Here is an 18,653-nt window from a genome sequence, read left to right as displayed (position 1 = left end):
ACTGGCAGAAGCAGCTCAGGCTCCCCTGAAGGGCTGTCCCACACCTCTGCTTGCTTCCCCCATCACATTCCCAACTTTGCCTGCCCTAATCCCTGCTACCGCCTGCATGCTGGATCCCCAAACTCACACCCCCCTGCTCCGGCTGCTGCCAAAAGCTTCCAGCTTCGGCAGGTCCAGAGGAGGAGGAGGAGGAGGAGGAGGAAGATGAGGGGGCCCTGCCTGCCCGGTGAACACGCACCAGCTGGGGAGGTTTAATCTACATCTCTTTAATGGGCTGGTTCCTATGGGAACAAGGGAAATATGTGGCCTCTGCAGCAAGTCCCTTTTCTCCCACCATCCAAAACCCCAGCCCCGGGCTGCTGGGCCCCTGGGGCACCGCTTGCCCTTGGTGGTGGGGAAGGAGATGCCTCTTCTCCCACCTCGCCATCGAGCAGCTCTAGCAGCACACCCCAATCCCATTGTAACTAAGGAGCTACGGAGGACGTAAAGGGGAGCTCAACCTTGACATCAGGCTTAAAGACTCTGGAATGCTCTTCCACAAAAGCAAACCTTTTGTGGCTTCCACCTTATTACAGGCAGATACAGCCCAGAGCAATGGGAGGGGACCGGGAAGCAGGAGATAGGGAAAGGTCACTCTCGCTCCCCTGTTACCCCTTTTCTTCTGGGAATACAGGCATCCTCCCCCAGACATGCTTCAGGGATTAATGTGCATGAAACCTGGAATAACGCTGGGATGACCACAAGCAACTATTCATTACTTGCACCCCAGGGACCCGAGGCTGTCGTGCCCTGTCCCAAACACAAACCAGACGGTGGGAGCAGAGCACTACCTTAGCGCAGAAGCACGACAGGAATTCCCCTCTGTGCTCTCACCCTCCTCCTAACCTCAGCCCTCAGTTCTCCATCTGGCTCTTCCTGATGGGGAGCAGTGGCTGGGACTGGCCCAAGCACCCCCCGTGCTCCCTCCAAGGATGGTGGGGCCGTTCCCAACTGCTTTCCCTGCCTCTGCCTGTGTCTTTCCAGCATCCCTGAGCGTTCACCACTTGCCCCGTTGTATTTTAACAGAGAAAGATGAGGAGAGGGAGGGTCTGACTGAAATTCCAAACCATGGATGCTTCCAAAACGTGCTCTGGTTCACATCAAACTGATGGCTGCAAAACATGCGCCAACAGAGGGGAGAGTCAGGCTCCCCCTCCTCTGTCTTCTAGAAACGCCTGAATCTCCACCTCAGAGCTTCCTTTCCTCTGAGTTTTCCTTAGGGCTGGATCTGGGGCATTCCCCGAAGTGGGATCCTGCACTGGGATAGATGGGAGGCAAGAAGCTGCTTCCCAGGTGTCAAAGAGCCCAAGGATCCCCCCCAGCCTTCTGGCCATCACTAAGCCAAGGAGCTGCTCCCAGCTCACCCCCACTGCAGGATGGGGTATCCCTTGGATCACCTGTTCCAGTGGTTTTTCACTCTCACACTGTAAATCCCACCTGGAAGCAGCAAATCCACTCCCTCACCACCATGTCCTGCCTGTGGCACTGTCAGGACTCCGGTGATACTTACAAAAAGCCATCCTCCCCTTCCTGTTAACCCAAAGGGATCTCAGTGACTATCACCCTGCCCTGGACCCAGTCCTCAGGCAGCAGTGCCCCTCTCTGATGGGTGGCTGCAGTAAATGGGGTGATGAGAAGGAAGGGCAGGTGACCCTGAAGTGGTTCCTGGATATAGGGATGACACCAGCTGCTGACAAGGGGCAGCCAAAGCCATGCTGGCTTTCCCCAGGGAGAGTCAGAGGGCAAAGTGTCAGGAATAGAGGGCTGGGTTCAAATGGATTGTTTAAGCCAGAATGCCCCCACTGACAGAAGCAGATTAAGGCCAGGAGCAGAGGAGAAGAGGTTTCTCCTAATCCAAGTGAAGGTGAGAGGCTGCAAACTCCCCACAGCCATGTCTGACATCACACTGAGTGGAGCAGGGCACAACCTCGTCCTCCACACTGAAGTGCAAAGGGAAAGACACTGCAAGGAGAGATGTCCCTAAAGGGATCTGTGCAAGGAGAGATGTCCCTAAAGGGATCTGTGCTGGGACCTGTGAGCGAGAGCAGGATCTCAGAGGGATGCTCGCATGCCTCAACTGCTTCCTCCCTGGAAGAAAAACCTTCCCCATTTCCCTCCTCCTTCCTTCCAGGTTCCCCAATACCTCAACCACTCCTACAATGTAATGGCTGGAGACTCCCTAACTCAAGGAGCACTCACTAATTCCATGCACTCATAGAATCAGACTGGTTTATGTTGGAAGGGAGCTTAAAGCTCATCCAGTTCCAACCCCAACCCCTTCCACTGCAGCAGCTTGCTCCAAGTCCCTGTGTCCAACCTGGCCTTGAGCACTGCCAGGGATGGGGCAGCCACAGCTTCTCTGGGCACCCTGTGCCAGCGCCTCAGCACCCTCCCAGGGAAGAGCTTCTGCCTCAGAGCTCATCTCAGTCTCCCCTCGGGCAGGTTCAAGCCATTCCCCTTGGCCTGTCCCTCCAGGCCCTTGTCCCAAGCCCCTCTCCAGGTTTCCTGCAGCCCCTTTAGGCACTGGAGCTGCTCTAAGGTCTCCCCAGAGCCTTCTCTCCTCCAGGCTCAGCACCCTATACGGTCCCTTCAGCTACCTCAGATACACTCACATCATGAGACCTCGGTGGTCCATCACCACAGGACTAACCAAGCTAGCCAAGAGGGCCAACAGACCATGTCACTACCCCAAACCACATCCAGCAGGACTGGACCACCTCACACCAGTGCCCATCCCCTGGGTGAGATCAGGATCTGCAGCAAGGTTTGGTGTTTATAAGGACACTACTTCCACGCAAGGAGCGCAAGCTCACGTTCAGCCTGAACATGGAGAGCATCAGTTTGCTTCATGGGAAGAGGACAGCACCAGTTCCCCAGGGGAGAGCAGATCAGAGGAGCTCTGGGCTCAGCACGGAACGTTTCTGTTGGGAGCTGCTCTACCCTTCCCCAGCTGCCTTCCCTCAAACTAAACAAAGGTGGGGAGGGAGGAGGGAGCCTGCTGGCATTTATCAGAGCACGCTGTCAGGGAGATGAATTACCCCTGCTCCCAGGAGGGAATTACTCAAGTGCCTGGTTCCAGACCTCTTCGGCACCGCTGCTGGAAACCAGTGAACTCTTCTGATGGCTCAGCGAGCCTCAAACCACAAAGCCCAGTGCAAAAGGCAAGGAGAACTAGATCACCCACGCCATTCCTCCACAGGCTTCGGGCTCCTTCACCCAACACTCAGAATCCTCAGGCAAACACAAGCAAAAGGCTGAGGCAGAAGCCCAGCGAGCCAAGGCACAGACTTCCAGGCACCTCCAATTGAATCCATGTAGAATCATAGAACAGTTAGGGTTGGAAAGGACCTTAAGATCATCCAGTTCCAACCTCCTGCCATGGGCAGGGACACCTCACACTAAACCATCTCACCCAAGGCTTCATCCAGCCTGGCCTTGAACACTGCCAGGGATGGAGCATTCACAGCTTCCCTGGGGCAACCCATTCCAGTGCCTCACCACCCTTACAGGAAAGAATTTCTTCCTTAGATCCAATCTAAACTTCCCCTGTTTCAGTTTGAACCCGTTACCCCTTGTCCTGTCACTGCAGTCCCTAATGAAGAGTTTCAGTTTGAGCACATTGCCCTTCTTTCCTTCCCTCCATTTCCTTAATCCAGCCTCATTCTAAGTCTGTGTTAAACCTAAATCCAGGTGGTTCATATAATTCCCTTATCTCCTGGTAGAAGGCTGCTGCAGGGCTGCTCCATGGGGATTCCTAGGGACAGGGAATCAGTTGTCATTCACACAAGTGTACTCACATTCACTGTACAGGTCTCTTAGAAGGTAAGAAAAGCTACTTAACTGCAGAATTAGTTCAGATCCCCCCATGCCATCCCCATCTCACTGAGCCATGGCAATAGGTGAGAAAAGAGAGCTCCAAGGTACAGCCCAGAACAGCAGGAAAATAGTGGTTGATGGGCCACTTCTCTGCAGCTTTCTGCCAGGAAGACGACTGAACTGAGATGAAATTGTCCACTCATTCACAGGCACAAGATACAGATGTGACATGATGTGACAGCAACACTCACTGCGTAAGAAGAGAGAGCTGTTCAATGGGCTCAAATGGTGCTGAGACGAGCTGGAAGAAGCTCTCACAGGGCTCCTGATCAAAGCAAACCCTAGAGGAGACTCTTCCGAGGAACAAACAACATGCAGTGATGGTTACCAGTGGAGATGGAGCAGCTCTGCTCTGGAGCCAGGCTGAGAGAGCTGGGCTGGGGCAGCCTGGACAAGAGAAGGCTCCTGAAGGGGAGACCTGAGAGCAGCTCCAGTGCCTGAAGGGGCTGCAGGGAACCTGGAGAGGGGCTTGGGACAAGGGCCTGGAGGGACAGGCCAAGGGGAATGGCTTGAACCTGCCTGAGGGGAGACTGAGATGAGCTCTTAGGCAGAAGCTCTTCCCTGGGAGGGTGCCGAGGCGCTGGCACAGGGTGCCCAGAGAAGCTGTGGCTGCCCCATCCCTGGCAGTGCTCAAGGCCAGGTTGGACACAGGGGCTTGGAGCAAGCTGCTCCAGTGGAAGGGGTTGGGGTTGGATGAGCTTTAAGGTCCCTTCCAGCCCAACCCATTCCATGATATATTCTGGTGCAGCACCCTACCAGGAGCCCAAAGAGATCATCCATGTAGGAGCAGACGTAGGTTCAGCTTGCAGGGGCTCTCTTAGATCTACCTGGCCTTAAACCCATCACAAAGGAGCAAAAGTCCCCTGAGGCAGTGTGTAAACTGAAAATTATCGATCAACCTTGACCTTAACCCTTCATTCCGGTCAAATCCAGCACCACAACAGAGTGTACGTGGGTTCCTCAAATCTACATGAAGTCAGGTAAAAGGAATTTACTCTTTACACAACGGGACGATGACCTAAATGCCACTGAAGTGGGTTTGCTCTGGCTGAATCCTAAAAGCAGGTACTAAGGAGGTGAGCCCAAGTGGTCCAAAGAACACGGGTTGGGTTTGCAGAAGGTAAAAGCTGGGGTTTGCAGCACTGCAGCAGCTTCTCTGTTGCCAATATGGTGTAGTTTGCTCTATCAATCTGCCTGTATGATGCTGGAGTCCATGGATAACCTCTGGAACAAGGAGTATAACAGGGACTGGAACACTTGCAGATGGTCTGTGACAAACTGAAAGGGTCGTGACGTGGTTCAGATGAGAAACCATGTCCCCAGCGCAGGTAAACAGTGAGATGGAAGGGAAAGGGGACTCATGTGCAAGACAAAAACAAGGCTGTGCAAAAGGTCTGCTCCAGGATGCACAGAGCTCTTTGGACCCAAGGTCCTTCTGTAGTCATGAAAGCCCTCATGGTGGAAGAGAGGCCAGTCCAAGGAGTGACAGACTGAGATCAAGTATGGCCTGAGTCAGAGAAGCACCTGGACACAGGGCGAAGGTAGTGAGGCTCAAGGCTAGAGGCATTATTGGCACAAAAAGAGAGTCTGGGAGAAGCAGGCACAGCAGCAATAGGCAAAGGTGGCTTTGGCAGGGAGGAAATCAGTGTCACAAGTGCCCAGAAGCAGCTGGTATTCCTCCTGAAGGTGGGAGATGCTTCCTTTATGGGAACAGGTTAGGAAAGCACGAGTAAAACCCTCTGCAAATCAACCTTCTCCTGCTGTAGTGGGGAAACAGCCACAGACACAGCGTTTCCCAATGGGTGTCCCCAGTGAAGTAACCAACTCCAACAGCCCCTTCTCATAGGGAACAACCCCCAGCACGGCCCAGTCACCTCAGGTCTGTGTTACAGGCCGGCGCAAGGACCGAGGCTGGGGATGCACGAGGGCTCGCAGCACCACATCCCTGCACATCCCAGGTCTTGCTCTGCCTCCATGACCCGGGTCCCGGCTCCCATCCCGAACCAGGCGAGGTGGGATAAGAGTCTTGGGTCATTCGGTGTCACAGACAACAGAGCACCCCCTCCTCCACGTCCCCCAAGGGGAGCCCTTCCAGCCCCTGGCTGAGCACAGACAGGAGGAGGGGAAACATGGGGAGGTTCATTTGCTCCCAGAGAGGTTCCTGGAAGCCAGCCTGCCGCTTGCCAGCTCTCGGTCACCTCCAAGGAATGCAGGGAGGATCCGGAGTGGTTTCCTCCTGAGCACTCCTCTTTCCCTATGCAGCTTGTCCTTGCACTGCCTCCACCCTTCCCAACCTTCCAGCTCCCAGCCCCTCAACTGCTCTCTGCTCCCCACCGACCTCTGCCACCCCTTTGCTCTCCGCCCTCTCCCTTTGCCCCTCTGCCACCCCTCCTGGCTTCCCAGCTTTCCTCACCCCCCTCTCCCTTCCTTCCCTTCTCTCCTCTGCCCATCAACCACTCCCACTCCTCCTCCTCAGGCTCCTCTCCATGCTGCCCTCAAGCTGTGCTGAAGTGGCTCTGGATTACCTCCAGCCATCCCTGCTATGCATCGTCTAGGAAAACCTAACACTTCAACTCCAGCTCCTTGGGCAGGAGGAAAGGGAGCTGCTGGTCCCAACCACGCTCGGAGCAAGGTTTATATAGCCAATACAACCCTCCCTGGAAGACCAAGGTCTGAGTAGTTGCTGGGCTATCACCTACAGCACCAAGCCGTGTCTTAAATCCTCCATCAGCCCTGTGGAAGCACAGAGGAGTAACTTTCCCAATGGCAAAGGTACTGTGGGGAGAGTATCTCCACCTCAGTGCAGGCAAGCAGAGATCAGGAGGTGACAGGAGAGGACAGTGGGGTGTCCAGGTTGATCCTTGTCCCATCTTGTGAGTATGATGCCCCCAGCTTCACTCCCTTGCCTCCTAAGGTGGACGAATTACTCACAGTTCCTTGTAGTTGGCATCATACAGAGTTGCCCACTTGTTCTGTTGATGCGGCTGCCACTTTATAGACTGGTAGTTGGGATCCAAGTAGGAGCCGTTCAAGCTGTCGTTATCTTGGATCAGGCCTGGAATGAGGGGAGAACACTTATTCCAACCCCTCTGAGACAGCGTCCAGCTGGGAAGAGCACAAGGAAGCCCTTGGCACTCACATACCTGGCGAGAGCGCTCCTGGCTGGTGCCAGGGAGGTGTTTGGACTCTATCAGGGTTCAGTGGCACCGACCCCATCCCTGGCTCCTGCTTTATCAGCCCGTTGAGCATCTGGGCATTGAGGGTGTTGGGGGGAGACTCAGAGTGTTTCCTCTTCTTGGCGGGATGCACCGGGAGGCTGCAGGGACCACAGGAAAGCAAAGGCTGAGCGGGGAAGCAAGAGGTGGGCGGAAAACAGCCCCTGACCAGGCACAAAGCTGGGATCTCACATAGCAACCTGCATGCAGGGAGCCCACAAGCTCGTTCAGCTCTGTCAGCATCTTCTCCCATTGCCTAGGAAATCCGAACACTTAATTCCAACTCCAGCTCCTTGCTAAGCCTGGGCAGCAGGAAAGGGAGCTGCTGGTCCAAACCATGCTCAGGGCATGTATTTGCCAATACAACCCTCCATCACAGGCCAAGGTCTGAGCAGCTGTTCAACTACACCCCAAGCTGCTCTTACAGCCCTAGTCTCAAGCTCAGTGGCTCTGCCAACCCCCAGGCTCGGTGCCGGCCATGCTCTGAGCCACATCTTTGCTTTCCTCTTGTCCCCACCACCCACCTCCAAGCCATGTCCATGCCCCACACCTTAGGTCATCTCCACCTCAATGCCTCCCCATCTTGCTCCCATAGAACCAGGGCAAGCTCCTTAACTTGGACTTAAACCCAGTCATTCTGCTCATGCAGCCCCAAGCCTCCCTCATCCTCCCCATTCCCCAAACCCCACCAATAGCTCTGCAAAGCCCCAGTGCCCCGAGTCCTTACTCTGCTCCGTGTTGCTGGAGAAGCTGGTGCAGCATCTGCGACTGCTGGGCATGGTGGAGGTCAGCAGGGGCCATCCCCTGCCCGATGCCATACGGTGGCAGCAGGGGCTCAGCCTTCATGTACATGTCCCGCTGCAGGCTGGGGTAGTGCGGGGTGTGCTGCTGCTGGTGCGGGTGAGGAGGAGGAGGGCCTGGGAGATGGGGGGGTGGTGGTGGAGGAGGAGGAGGAGGAGGAGGATGCTCCAGGCGAGAAGGGGGAGTCATGTGGCACATGTTCTCAGGGGTCATGGTCCGGAGGAGGTGAGGATCTCGAAAGAGAGAAAGAGTCAAAGGTGTTAGAGCAGCAGGTAGGGACGTGCACCGGGTCCTAAAGCCAGGTCCAGCATGGACACAGCACTCCTCTGCCCCTGAACCATGCTGGTTATCTTCAGGGCCAGGCTGGATGGGGCTTGGAGCAACCTGCTCTAGTGGAAGGTGTCCCTGTCTGGGGCCTGGGGGAGGAACTGGGTGAGCTTCAAGGTGCCTTGAACCCAAATCATCCCATGATGCTCATGAATCCGTATCTCGCTGCTCTTCCCCCTAGTCTCAGCATGGCTGTCTCCCTACCTACCCCATCTGCCCTGCAGCGATTCCCTTCTCATGTCAGCAGCCCTGGCTGTCAACTGCAGACACAGGCTGTGTCCAAGTGGTATCTACAGAGCAAGGACACAGCAGGGTCCTGGCTGGCTGATAAAGGGACATCAACACTATGAAACCTGTTGCACCATACATCTGAGGAGAGGTGAGACTGGAGGGGTCAGCACAAGGAAGCAGGCAGGGCCCAGTAGCTTGAAGCCCAAAGGAGCAGAACTCAAAGTGCAGTCAGGTCCTCGGGCTGAAGGGCAGGGAAGATGCCCACAGACACTCCTGGTGTTTGCTAACCCGAGGTATCATGTGGGTGCAGTGGAAGCATGTCTTCAGGAATCCCCAGGGAGCTTTTGTGTTAGCTGTGACTGTCCCTTCAAACAGGAAAGCCATCAACCACGATATTCCTATAGCACCAAGGAACTACATGGACCATTAAAGCACAATGGGGGGGGGCAAATGATCAGGAACAGCATCTGAAGCCTGTGCCTGGAAATGCAGAGCTGCAGAGAAAGCACCTGAACTTGGCCTGATTTTACTGCTTCTGGGCATGGCAAAGACAACCCATTTCATGATGCCAGAGCTCCTTGTAGCTGTGGACCGCAGCACCCTGCCAAGAAACCAGACCATCACCCATTGACAGAGCCTTGAGAAGCCAAAGGTGGGCTTCATCCCAGCCAGCACTGCTCAGCTCAGAGCTTGGGGCCCCAGCTTGGTGTGTTGCCTGCTCTCTATAGTCATAGAATCATGGAATAGAATCCAAGTGGTTTGTGTTGGAAGAGGACCTTCAAGCTCCTCCAGCTCCAACCCCTGCCACGGGCAGGGACACCTTCCAAAGAGCAGCTTGCTCCAAGCCCGTGTCCAACCTGGCCTTGAGCACTGCCAGGGATGGGGCAGCCACAGCTTCTCAGCACCCTCACAGGGAAGATTTCGACACCACTCCCAAAGCTTGAGCCTGGTAAGGAGTCCATGACAGCACGGACCCTTCAAAACAGCACAAAGACCAGGTAAACCCAGTTACCCTCCTGAGACCTCCCCAGAACCCAGTGTACCACATCTGTGCCGCAGAACACATTCAGGTTGGCTCGAAACCTGGTGGAAGCCCATCCTCTAAGAGGAACTGGAACTAAAAGACCCAGGGAGTGACAAAAGTGCAGCCCCAGGCTGTGACCAGGAGCTCTCTGCTGGGCTTTCTGCTGTGGGAAACACAACCTGGTCGCCAGCCCCACAGAACAAACCTTCAGCCACCTTCTTCATCAGGACAAAGCCCATCTGTTTCCACAGCCTCTACCTAAGGGCTGGAGGACCAGCACATGCAGGGACCTGCCACAGCTGTTACAGAGGCATGGAGGGGGATAACATAGGAGATATCTACTGGGTCTTTGCCAGGCTGCATCCCTAAGGAGGTGCCACCAACCAGCCCTGAGCCGGACACTGGTCTGCATGGACTTTGTCCTCAGAACAACCAGTAACTGGTTGACTAATGAGGCCAAAGCACTTGACCAGGAACCAGTATAAACTCCTCCTGTTGCAAGGGCTAGAGCAGTGACCTGTATTTATGCCACTGAGCCCTCCTACTGCTGGGACAGGGCTGTTTCCACCCGTTCTGCTCCTGGCCAAGCTCTCTCGGAGCCCTTCTCCAGCACACACGGAATGGATTCCTCTGCCTTCTGGAGCTGTCCCAGGGACCAGCACTGGGGCTCCAAGGAGGAGGGGAGGTCTCCATCCCGAGGAGGGTGGAGATGAGGACCAAGGCTGAGAGGTGACGCTCCTGGGATAGGGTATTCCTCTGCTTTCCAGCTGGTGAGAAGTGATGGGGAGCAACATCCCCCTTCCCCAGCTCCGCTCCTGCCATCCTGACGAGCACTCAACTTCCACCTTGAGCAAAGACTAGCACCGCTCAACAACAAACACAGCCAGCCAGGCAGCCTTGGCACTGCTCATCCCAGTGATGGATACAGATCCAACAGCATCAGAGCAACCCCTGGAGACCCAGCCTGCATAGAAGGACAGTGGCGTCAGGGCTGGGAGAGGAGCCTCGTGTCCTCCCCTGAGGAACACTGCAAGAAACGCATCTTTACAGCATCTTAAGTGAACGTTCTGACCCTGAGCGTGGTCAGCAGAGGCAATTGGTGGCCCAGGTACGAGCTGCAGCTCCCAAAGCACAGCCCATGCATGAGTGCTCGAGAACACACATATCCTCACAGCAGACACTGCATCTTCACCGTGTCCATCTCCACAGCACCACGGCACATCGCCATTTCACATCCCCATTTCCACAGGCTCCTAACCAAGACGGGGATGCTTTTACCAAACGCAGGACCCGTGTTCTGTGCTTCCCGGCTCCAGGGAAAAGAACAGGTCTGGGAAACCAACCCTTCCCTCCTGAGGAAGGAGCTGCTTTGTGGGTGCTCCCCGGAGCCTCCTCTCCTCCCCATCAGAGCAGCTCTCCCTGTGGAGCGCAACCCGGCCTCTTTGTTATATTTAAGGAAGGGGCAGGAGGAATTCCAGGGATTTTTTTTAGCAAGATAAACAGAACTCTTGACCTCTTCCATCAAAAACCAGGAGAGCGGGCGCTGCTCCTGCTGGGGAATGGGGAAGGGGTGCTGCTGCCGAGGGGGAAGGGAGACCAAAGCAACCTTCCTGCCATCACTGAAGGTCACAGGGACCAAACAGCACTCGGTGGCTTCCCCAGGGAGAGCCTGGCAATGACCCTGCCTCTGACACCAGCTCCCTGTGCCCTTTGCATTGGGAGCAGAAGACACACACACACACACACCCCCCGTCTTGGATCACACTGGTCCCATTGGAGGGGAGGGAAAGGCAGGGAAGGGACTTACAGCTCAACGGCGGGTTCATTCCTGCCTCCTGGAGCCGGGCTCCATGTCAGGGACGCGCTCACATTCCTTCCCTTTGGCTCCCCCGAGGTGCAGGGATAAGGCAGGACAAGGAGGTTCGGGGGCTCCACATCCCACCCTGCCCGGGACCAAGCTGTTCCCACCTTGCCTCCTGCTCACCCGTTCCTTCCCTCGTTCCCTGGCAAAGCCCAGGAGCAGAACAATAGGGAAAGTGGAGGGATATTTACTAACTGATAATCTCCCCACGTACTGCAGCCGCCTGTTTTCTCCCGTCTGATAAAGGTTGCAGAGCCAACCACTTTCCCAGAACAAAGAGGGGGAGGATGTTGGGATTGGGGTTTGGATTTCCTTCCCCCCTCCCTTTACTCTCTTTGGAAGCACTTACCATTCACCTGCTGAGGGGAGTAAGCTTCTGATCCAGAGTCCGGGGGAGAGTCAGGCAAAGTGCTGCAGAGCAATGGGCAAAGAGAAGGGGAAAGTCATTTGAAAGCAGCTTCCAGCACAACTGAGAGGGCCACTTCTACCAAAGCACCCTCCGAGCTCTGGGTGGAATTCCCAGCTGCTCCCACAGCAGATTCCCATCACCTCATGTGTGTCCCGGTGGCCGTCACTGCCACCCCACAGCGACTCCCTGGCCCTCAGGAGCAGGGATAGACACATTGACCTGCCAATGAGACCTCCAGCAGAAGAAGCCAAACAGGAATCGATCCGTTCCCCAAGAGAAAGATGGGGGGAGAAGGGGGCCTGGGGGAGAAGCTGGGATCTGATGCTGGGAAGCCCATGGGATGGATTCTGCCTTGTGACCCTGTACGAACCTGAGCACCACCACAGCTGCTGGCTCAACACTCTGGCTCTACCCCGTTATCACCAGGAGCAGGATTGGGCTCTGATGGCCCAATCCTTCTCCAGCACAAACCCATGGCTGCAGGGTTGAGGACCAGCCCCGTTGTCTAGAATCATAGAATGGGTTGGAAGGGACCTTCAAAGCTCATCTAGTCCAATCCCCCTGCAGCAAGCAGGGACATCTTGAACGACCTCAGGTTGCCCAGAAGCACATCCAGCTTGGCCTTGGATATCTCCAGGGATGGAGCATCCACCACTCCCCAGGGCAACCTGTTTGTGGTGGCAGCACCGATGCACCGCAGGGAGCTGGTTAGCTCCTGCATCCTTCCTTATTCCACCTCTAGCCAGCAGAGATTCCAGGTACCTGGGCTCTTCAGCCACTTCCAAAGCAATTTTTCCTTGGAAATTCGTTTGAACCAATGTCCCTTTTCCCTTTTCGCAGCTCCTCCTCAACACACATCCACTGCAGCAGAAGCTTGGGCCTCATACATCTTCAGGCCAGGGTAACAGCTCCACCTCCCTGGTGCACAAGTAAAGGCTGTGCCTGTCTCAGAAACTGCTTCCTCTCTAGTAACAGTTTGGAGATGAAGTGGATGGAAAGGGCTGAGGTCCTACTCCCACCTAGACCAAGCCATGGTCACTGAAGCCGAACTGCAGCAGGGCTGGGCAGGGAGATGGTGGCTCTGGTGGAGCCATGATCCATGCTTTGGAGAGGAAGGCTCACTTCACCTTAGCATTCACCATATGGTGGAGATCTCTGACAGGGAACTCTCTTCTCAGCCCATTCACACCTTCTCCATCACCTCAGCAAAGCCCCAGCAGACTCCAACAGCCCAGAACCTCAAGCCAAAGGTGCTCCATCTAAAACAAACACTGCTTCCCTCCCCATCTCCTGACCCCTCATTCCTCATCACACCTGGATTTTCAATGGGGATCCTTTTCCTGTCTTAAACATCAGCTTTGTGGCTGCAGAATAACCCCAGACAAACCAGTGCTTCTGGGAGGGAAGCTGGCCAAAAGCAAGGAGGTGCTTGGGGCTATGGGGAAGGAATGGGCAGAGCATCACACACACCTCAAACGCCGCTCCCACCAGGACCTTCTTGCACCAGAGGAGCCCAAGAGCCAGTAAATAGGCTCATGGTAAGTGATAGTTGGGGTTGGCCTCCAACCCCAGTAGTAGTTGGAGAGGGATGAGGCACCAAAAAGCCCTCACCATAGTTCCCTCATCTTCCACCTTCACTTACAGCACCTTCCCACCACTCCCCTCTTACCCTTGGTCTGGAGCATCTAGCTCCAGCCTTATCTCCACAGCTCCTTGCTGTGCTGGCCATGACTTCAGACTGTATTTCCTATGGATTTATCAGGATTTGTGCCCTGCAAAGCCAAGTTCTGGCCAATAACAAAAGGGTCTGGGACAATTCACGAGTTCTGGGGGCTGGAAAAGGTCTTGCAGCAGAAAGGTGGACACTGCAGGGTTCACACACGGAGGTAGTGTGGATGTGCTCAGTCCAAGGGAAGGGTTTGTTGGTATCCAACATGCGAGACATCATTCGTCCAGGAAAAGCCTAATACAACTGGGAAGAATCCTTCTGGGATGCTGAGGAAATGTTGCCGTTAGAGCCGACCCAGTTCACCTACATCCAAACCAAGGTTTCCACCTCTAATAGCAAGCTATGGTCTCCACATCCTGAAGAACGCCAGATCCACGCAGAAGAAAGAGACATGACATGGGCATGGTTTACCCTGAGCTGCCTCTGGGAACACAGCAAGGGAGAATTCCCCACTTTGGGAATAGAACAAGAGCAGGTTTTGTTGAGCTTGTCTCTTTCTGGGAGATCCATCCATGTTCATCCAAAGGGCCAAAGCCATCCCAACGGAGCTGCTGAATCCTTGGTGCGCTGGATGGAGGCTTCCAAACCTGGGAATCACCACGTTGTACTTGCTGGCAACACTAGAGGGCACAAGGCAGAGGGAGAAGAGCCAGGCAGGGGCTTGCAGGGATGAGCAGTCCTCGGTCCTTACATCCACCATCCCCACTGGAGAAGGCACAGGGATGGGCTGTGCGGAGAGCACATCAGGGCCATCCATCACCTGTGCTACAGAGGCAGCTTGGACCACGGCACAGCTCCTCACGGCCCGACCAAGGCCTCCTGCGGCTGAACATGCTGCTGAACACTTGGATTTTCATCCGTCCAGCTTCAACCATCTTCTTGCTTCACACCCCTATAGCTGGAGGAGAGCAGCACGGACCACGGGTCCCTTTGGGTCTCCAAGTTTTATGCCTTCTAGCTCCCATCCCAGACACCATACCCTTTCACCAAGCTGTGCCTGCCTGACCTGTCTCTACCGACATGGTCTCTGTCTGGCCCCTTTGGCCACTCCAGATGATGCTGGGCCACGATGCTGGGCTTTCCCAGCCTCCCAGGGTCATTCCCTTCCTGCCTGTTCCATGCAAGGCCATTCCAGAGAGCAGGAAGCACGTGCTTTCTCCCACATTGATTGTCCAGCAATGCTAAATCCCAGTCATCCTCTTCCCCTCCACTAGGTCTGCATTCAGAACTCATTGCAAAGGAGTACAAATCCAGCTCAGAGCCACCTTTTTCTTCTCTTGAGTGGAGTATCTACAACATCAGGACATGAGAGGCGCATCTCTGTTCCCATTTCAGTCCACATCTTCCCTATGGATGGTCATGGCAACATCCCGGAGACTGACTTTTGTCTTGTCCCATGTCTCTTCCTTCTTAAACCCCCCCACAATGCTAAAACATTCTCCCATCACACGCTTGTAGATGTGCAGCACCGACATCACCACTGATCCTCTCGAACTCAATGCATACGGACAAGATCCACCAAACAACCTTTCAGGACCTACCCTTGCCATAAAGCATCAATCTGTGAAGCCAGGACCGATGCTGTAGCAATGGGACCAACCACCACCAACCCTCCAGGCCCCACCAGCCTGGAGTAGCACTTGTCCCACCAACTGCCCTTGTTCTACCACCCCGACCCCACTTACCCAGGTGCGTAGGAAGCCTTGGGCTCTGATTTGATTGGAGGGACCACGTTGTTCAGGCAGTGGCCACCAAGGTAACCCTTGGGGACCACCATGCCATTGTTGTTATTGCAGTTGAGGTGAGCACCGTAGCCCGGTCCACAAGGGTTGGCCAGGAGAGGACCATGCCGCATTGGGATCTGACTGCCCGGGGGTGGAAGGTGGAGGGAACCACTGGAAGTGGGGGTGGTCCCATTGGCGATGGAGCTGGGAAGAGGCGCGTTGATGGTGGTTGAGCTGGAGGGCTGGGGGTGTGCATAGCTGGCTGAAGCAGGGATGTCAGGGAAGCAGCTGAGGGAGAGAAGGGGACAACCTCAGCAGAGGGACACTTGCTGCTCAGCCCACCCCTGCCCAGCCGTGCAGCGATGGGGATGGAGCTTCTCATGGTGCTGCGGGACACCTAAAAGCAGGCAGCGCTGTGGTGGCACCAGCAGGAGCGTACAGGGAGGCAGGTCAGTCACCTGGGATGGGGGGACTGATGCTACCCAGGGAGGTGTTAAAGGCCAGAGACAGTGGGAGACAGCAGGACCTGCAGCTCACCCAGGGAAGGTGCTTTGTCACATGAGCCCCAAAGATCCTGCTTCCCCCCTGCAGCCCAGGTCTCCTTGGTGGCCATCAAGATGTGTTCCCACCTCTTTGCCAATCATAGAATGGTTTGGGTTGGAAGGGACCTTCAAGCTCATCCAGTTCCAACCCCTGCCACGGGCAGGGACACCTTCCACTAGAGCAGCTTGCTCCAAGCCCCTGTGTCCAACGTGGCCTTGATGTTGGCACACATCCCTGCTCCGCACTCATGGAGCTCCACACTTCCCACTGAGCTCCTAGTTCTTGCTTTCCCATTGCTCAGATTAAGGAAAAGCTTTTGTGGTGCCCTCAAGGAGGGGAAGGAGAAGGACCAGAAGAGACTGAGGACATTCAAAGGTAAGAAGCCAGGAAGAGACAAGAGGAAGAAGTGGAAATGAGAGCAAAGAACAATAAAGGAGGATTCCAGGAGGGACAGAGCTGCTCAGTGACTCCTCGAATTGCAGGGCTGGACATTGCTCAACATCGCATCCAGAAAACAACAGAGAACAGAGCTCCTGCTGTGGAACAAGTGAAGAACTTACATATCGGGTGAGTCCTCCTTGCTGATGTACTCTTCCAGGATGCTGGTGTCGATGTTCGATGGTTCCAGAGCTCCATTAATGTCGTGGCCTGGGAAGGGAGAGGAGGTGGAAGCATGAGCCATGAGAAGGACACTCAAGATCCTTGCTTCAGAAACACCACCAGAGCTTTGCAGAGTCAAGAAACTCATGTGAGAACATCAGTTTGAGGACTGTCATCTCCATACCCGTCTGCATCCCCGTGTGAGACCAGACAGGGAACGGAGTGCCTGGGACAAGCCAAGGTGGTGACGCTACCTGGGATGCTGGTCACAAGTGAGGCTTTTCTGCAGCCATTTGCAAGCACTGCTCTGGCTGAGGGACCCATGGGCTTCCCAGGACCAGGCTCAGGACACGTGGGAGAAGGGAGATCTTGGGGTCAGGGCTCAGCTATGCAAGACACATGGCTCCACAGAGCCCGAGAGCCAGGTCTTGCCCAACCACCACAACAGCTTTGTCAGCGAAGCTGCAGGACCCGCTGGCCGCACTGGGATTGATGGAAGGGCTCCCTTTAGCAGGCCAAAAGAGAGCACAATCCCTGCGAGGCTCCGGGGGTGCTGGGAAAGCTGGTTTCCATCCCTTTGCATCTTTGGGCTGGAATTTCACCGCCGCTGCTGCCATAGCAGCTCTGGATGAGGTCCCGACCCCGCAGGACCCCTCCTTTCCATCTTCTCCTCTCCTCCATGGGCAAGCAATGGCCTTCCCTCTCCTTTCTCCTGCAGGATTCCTCCTCCCTCGCCTGTTCTGGGGAAGCTGGGCTAGGGTTTGTTGACAGAAAGTGCTTTCTTTATCTGTGCCTCTCAAGTGGGAGGCTGAAGCCCTCTGGGGCCGGTGCCAAAACCACTGCCAAGAGAGTGGAAGAGAAGGTCCGGCTCCCCCCACCGCAGATAACAGAGACGGCCCCTTCCTCAAAGACCCCATAGCACCACGTTAAAGCACATCCCTTGCCCAGGAGAAGACCCTGACCCCAAACTTCCCCCCTCTATGGACCATGCATTGGGAAAGGTCAGGCGCTGAACCACAAAGCCCCGGCTGGGGGGTTTCATCCCAGCCCTGGCCAATGGCAGCTTTCCCCTCTGCAAATCCCTTTCATACCAAGACAAGCAAATGGGCAGAAATAAATCCAGCTAGGAATTCTGCCAACGGACAGGGTGTGTGTGCGGATGGAGGGATCTCTGCCTTAGAAACCCTGGCTAGAGGGGGGAAAACCTGGGTAGCTGTTTGCTTGCGAGGCACCTAACCCTTTGTGCACCACTTGCCTCCACAACAGAGCTCAGGGACATGGAGAAGGTGGGAATGCTCTCCAATGTAAGCTCTTGCTATGGAAGGATGTATAGTGGAAGGTGTCCCTGCCCACAGCAGGGGGTTAGAAATGGATGATCCTAAGGTCCTTTCCAATCCAAACCATTCTATGATCCGGAGCAGGGATATGTGATGCTGCTGCTAGGGTTGCACTGTGGTGAGAAGAGGACAAGGCAGGCAGAGCCTATGAGGTCCCAAGCTGTGCCAGCACCACAGATCAGTGACAGTTGTGACAGCCATGTCCTCTCCTGAAGTTGCAGTGAGGTGGTAGCAACTATTCCTGTTATCCTGCTCCATAGAGTCATGGAATGGTTTGGGTTAGGAGAGACCTAAAAGCTCATCCAGGTCCAACCCCAACACCTTCGACTGGAGCAGCTTGCTCCAAGCCCCTGGGTCCAACCTGGCCTTGAACACTGCCAGGGATGGGGCAGCCACAGCTTCTCTGGGCACCCTGTGCCAGCACCTCAGGCACCCTCATAGTGAAGAATTCCTTCCTTACATCCAATCTGGATCCCCCCTGTTCCAGTTTGAACCCATCACCCCTTGTCCTATCGCTGCAGTCCCTGATGAAGAGCCCCTCCCCAGCATCCTCATAGCCCCCAAAAGCTGTAAGAAAACTTGTCTTCTCCCAAGTTCCAGGGTTGGGACCCAGGTTCAGAGAAGCAGAAGAAGGCACTTCACCAATTCTGCTGCCTTTCCACAGGCTACTGAACCTGTGCAAGAAAAGCCAGACCTCAGCTTCCTTCCCACCTCCAAACTCCAGGAGCTCCTCCATGGTAGAAGAGGAACCCAGGACCTATCCAGAAAGGACAGGAGGCCCTTGATAGACAGCGCTGTGCTGGGCTCTCCTATTTCTTTGCTACCTTGTCTTAAAAGTCACCTTCAGGAGCCCTCAGGTGAGACCCAGACGAAGGGTGAGATAAGCCCCATGACGTGAGCGGTGGGTCAGTTGTGCTGCTGCAGAGCTGGGATGTGA

At 55.2% G+C, this 18,653-nt stretch overlaps 1 protein-coding gene across 3 annotated transcripts in view; it reads right to left on the bottom strand.

Moving 5' to 3' along the window:
• Window positions 1-18,653, bottom strand: part of MYRF (myelin regulatory factor) — a 65,848-nt gene that overhangs the window by 23,208 nt on the left and 23,987 nt on the right. For 2 of the 3 annotated variants that reach the window (XM_057410629.1, XM_057410630.1), the window contains exons 2-7: window positions 16,340-16,427; window positions 15,198-15,524; window positions 11,724-11,785; window positions 7,858-8,164; window positions 7,059-7,231; window positions 6,847-6,970 (exon numbers count right to left, since the gene is read on the bottom strand). In XM_057410629.1, the coding sequence (XP_057266612.1) occupies window positions 6,847-6,970; window positions 7,059-7,231; window positions 7,858-8,164; window positions 11,724-11,785; window positions 15,198-15,524; window positions 16,340-16,427 (1,081 nt within the window). The remainder of the gene's footprint in view (window positions 1-6,846; window positions 6,971-7,058; window positions 7,232-7,857; window positions 8,165-11,723; window positions 11,786-15,197; window positions 15,525-16,339; window positions 16,428-18,653) is intronic. The other variant, XM_057410631.1, reaches the window with a different exon arrangement.

The sequence above is a fragment of the Pezoporus wallicus genome, unplaced genomic scaffold (assembly GCF_028554395.1).
Source record: "Pezoporus wallicus isolate ANWC-B61680 ecotype Strahan unplaced genomic scaffold, APGP_CSIRO_Pwel_v1 contig_8787, whole genome shotgun sequence".
NCBI lineage: Eukaryota > Metazoa > Chordata > Aves > Psittaciformes > Psittacidae > Pezoporus > Pezoporus wallicus.
The sequence above is the reverse complement of the archived record's forward strand: the minus strand, read 5'-3'. Positions and strand labels throughout refer to the sequence as shown.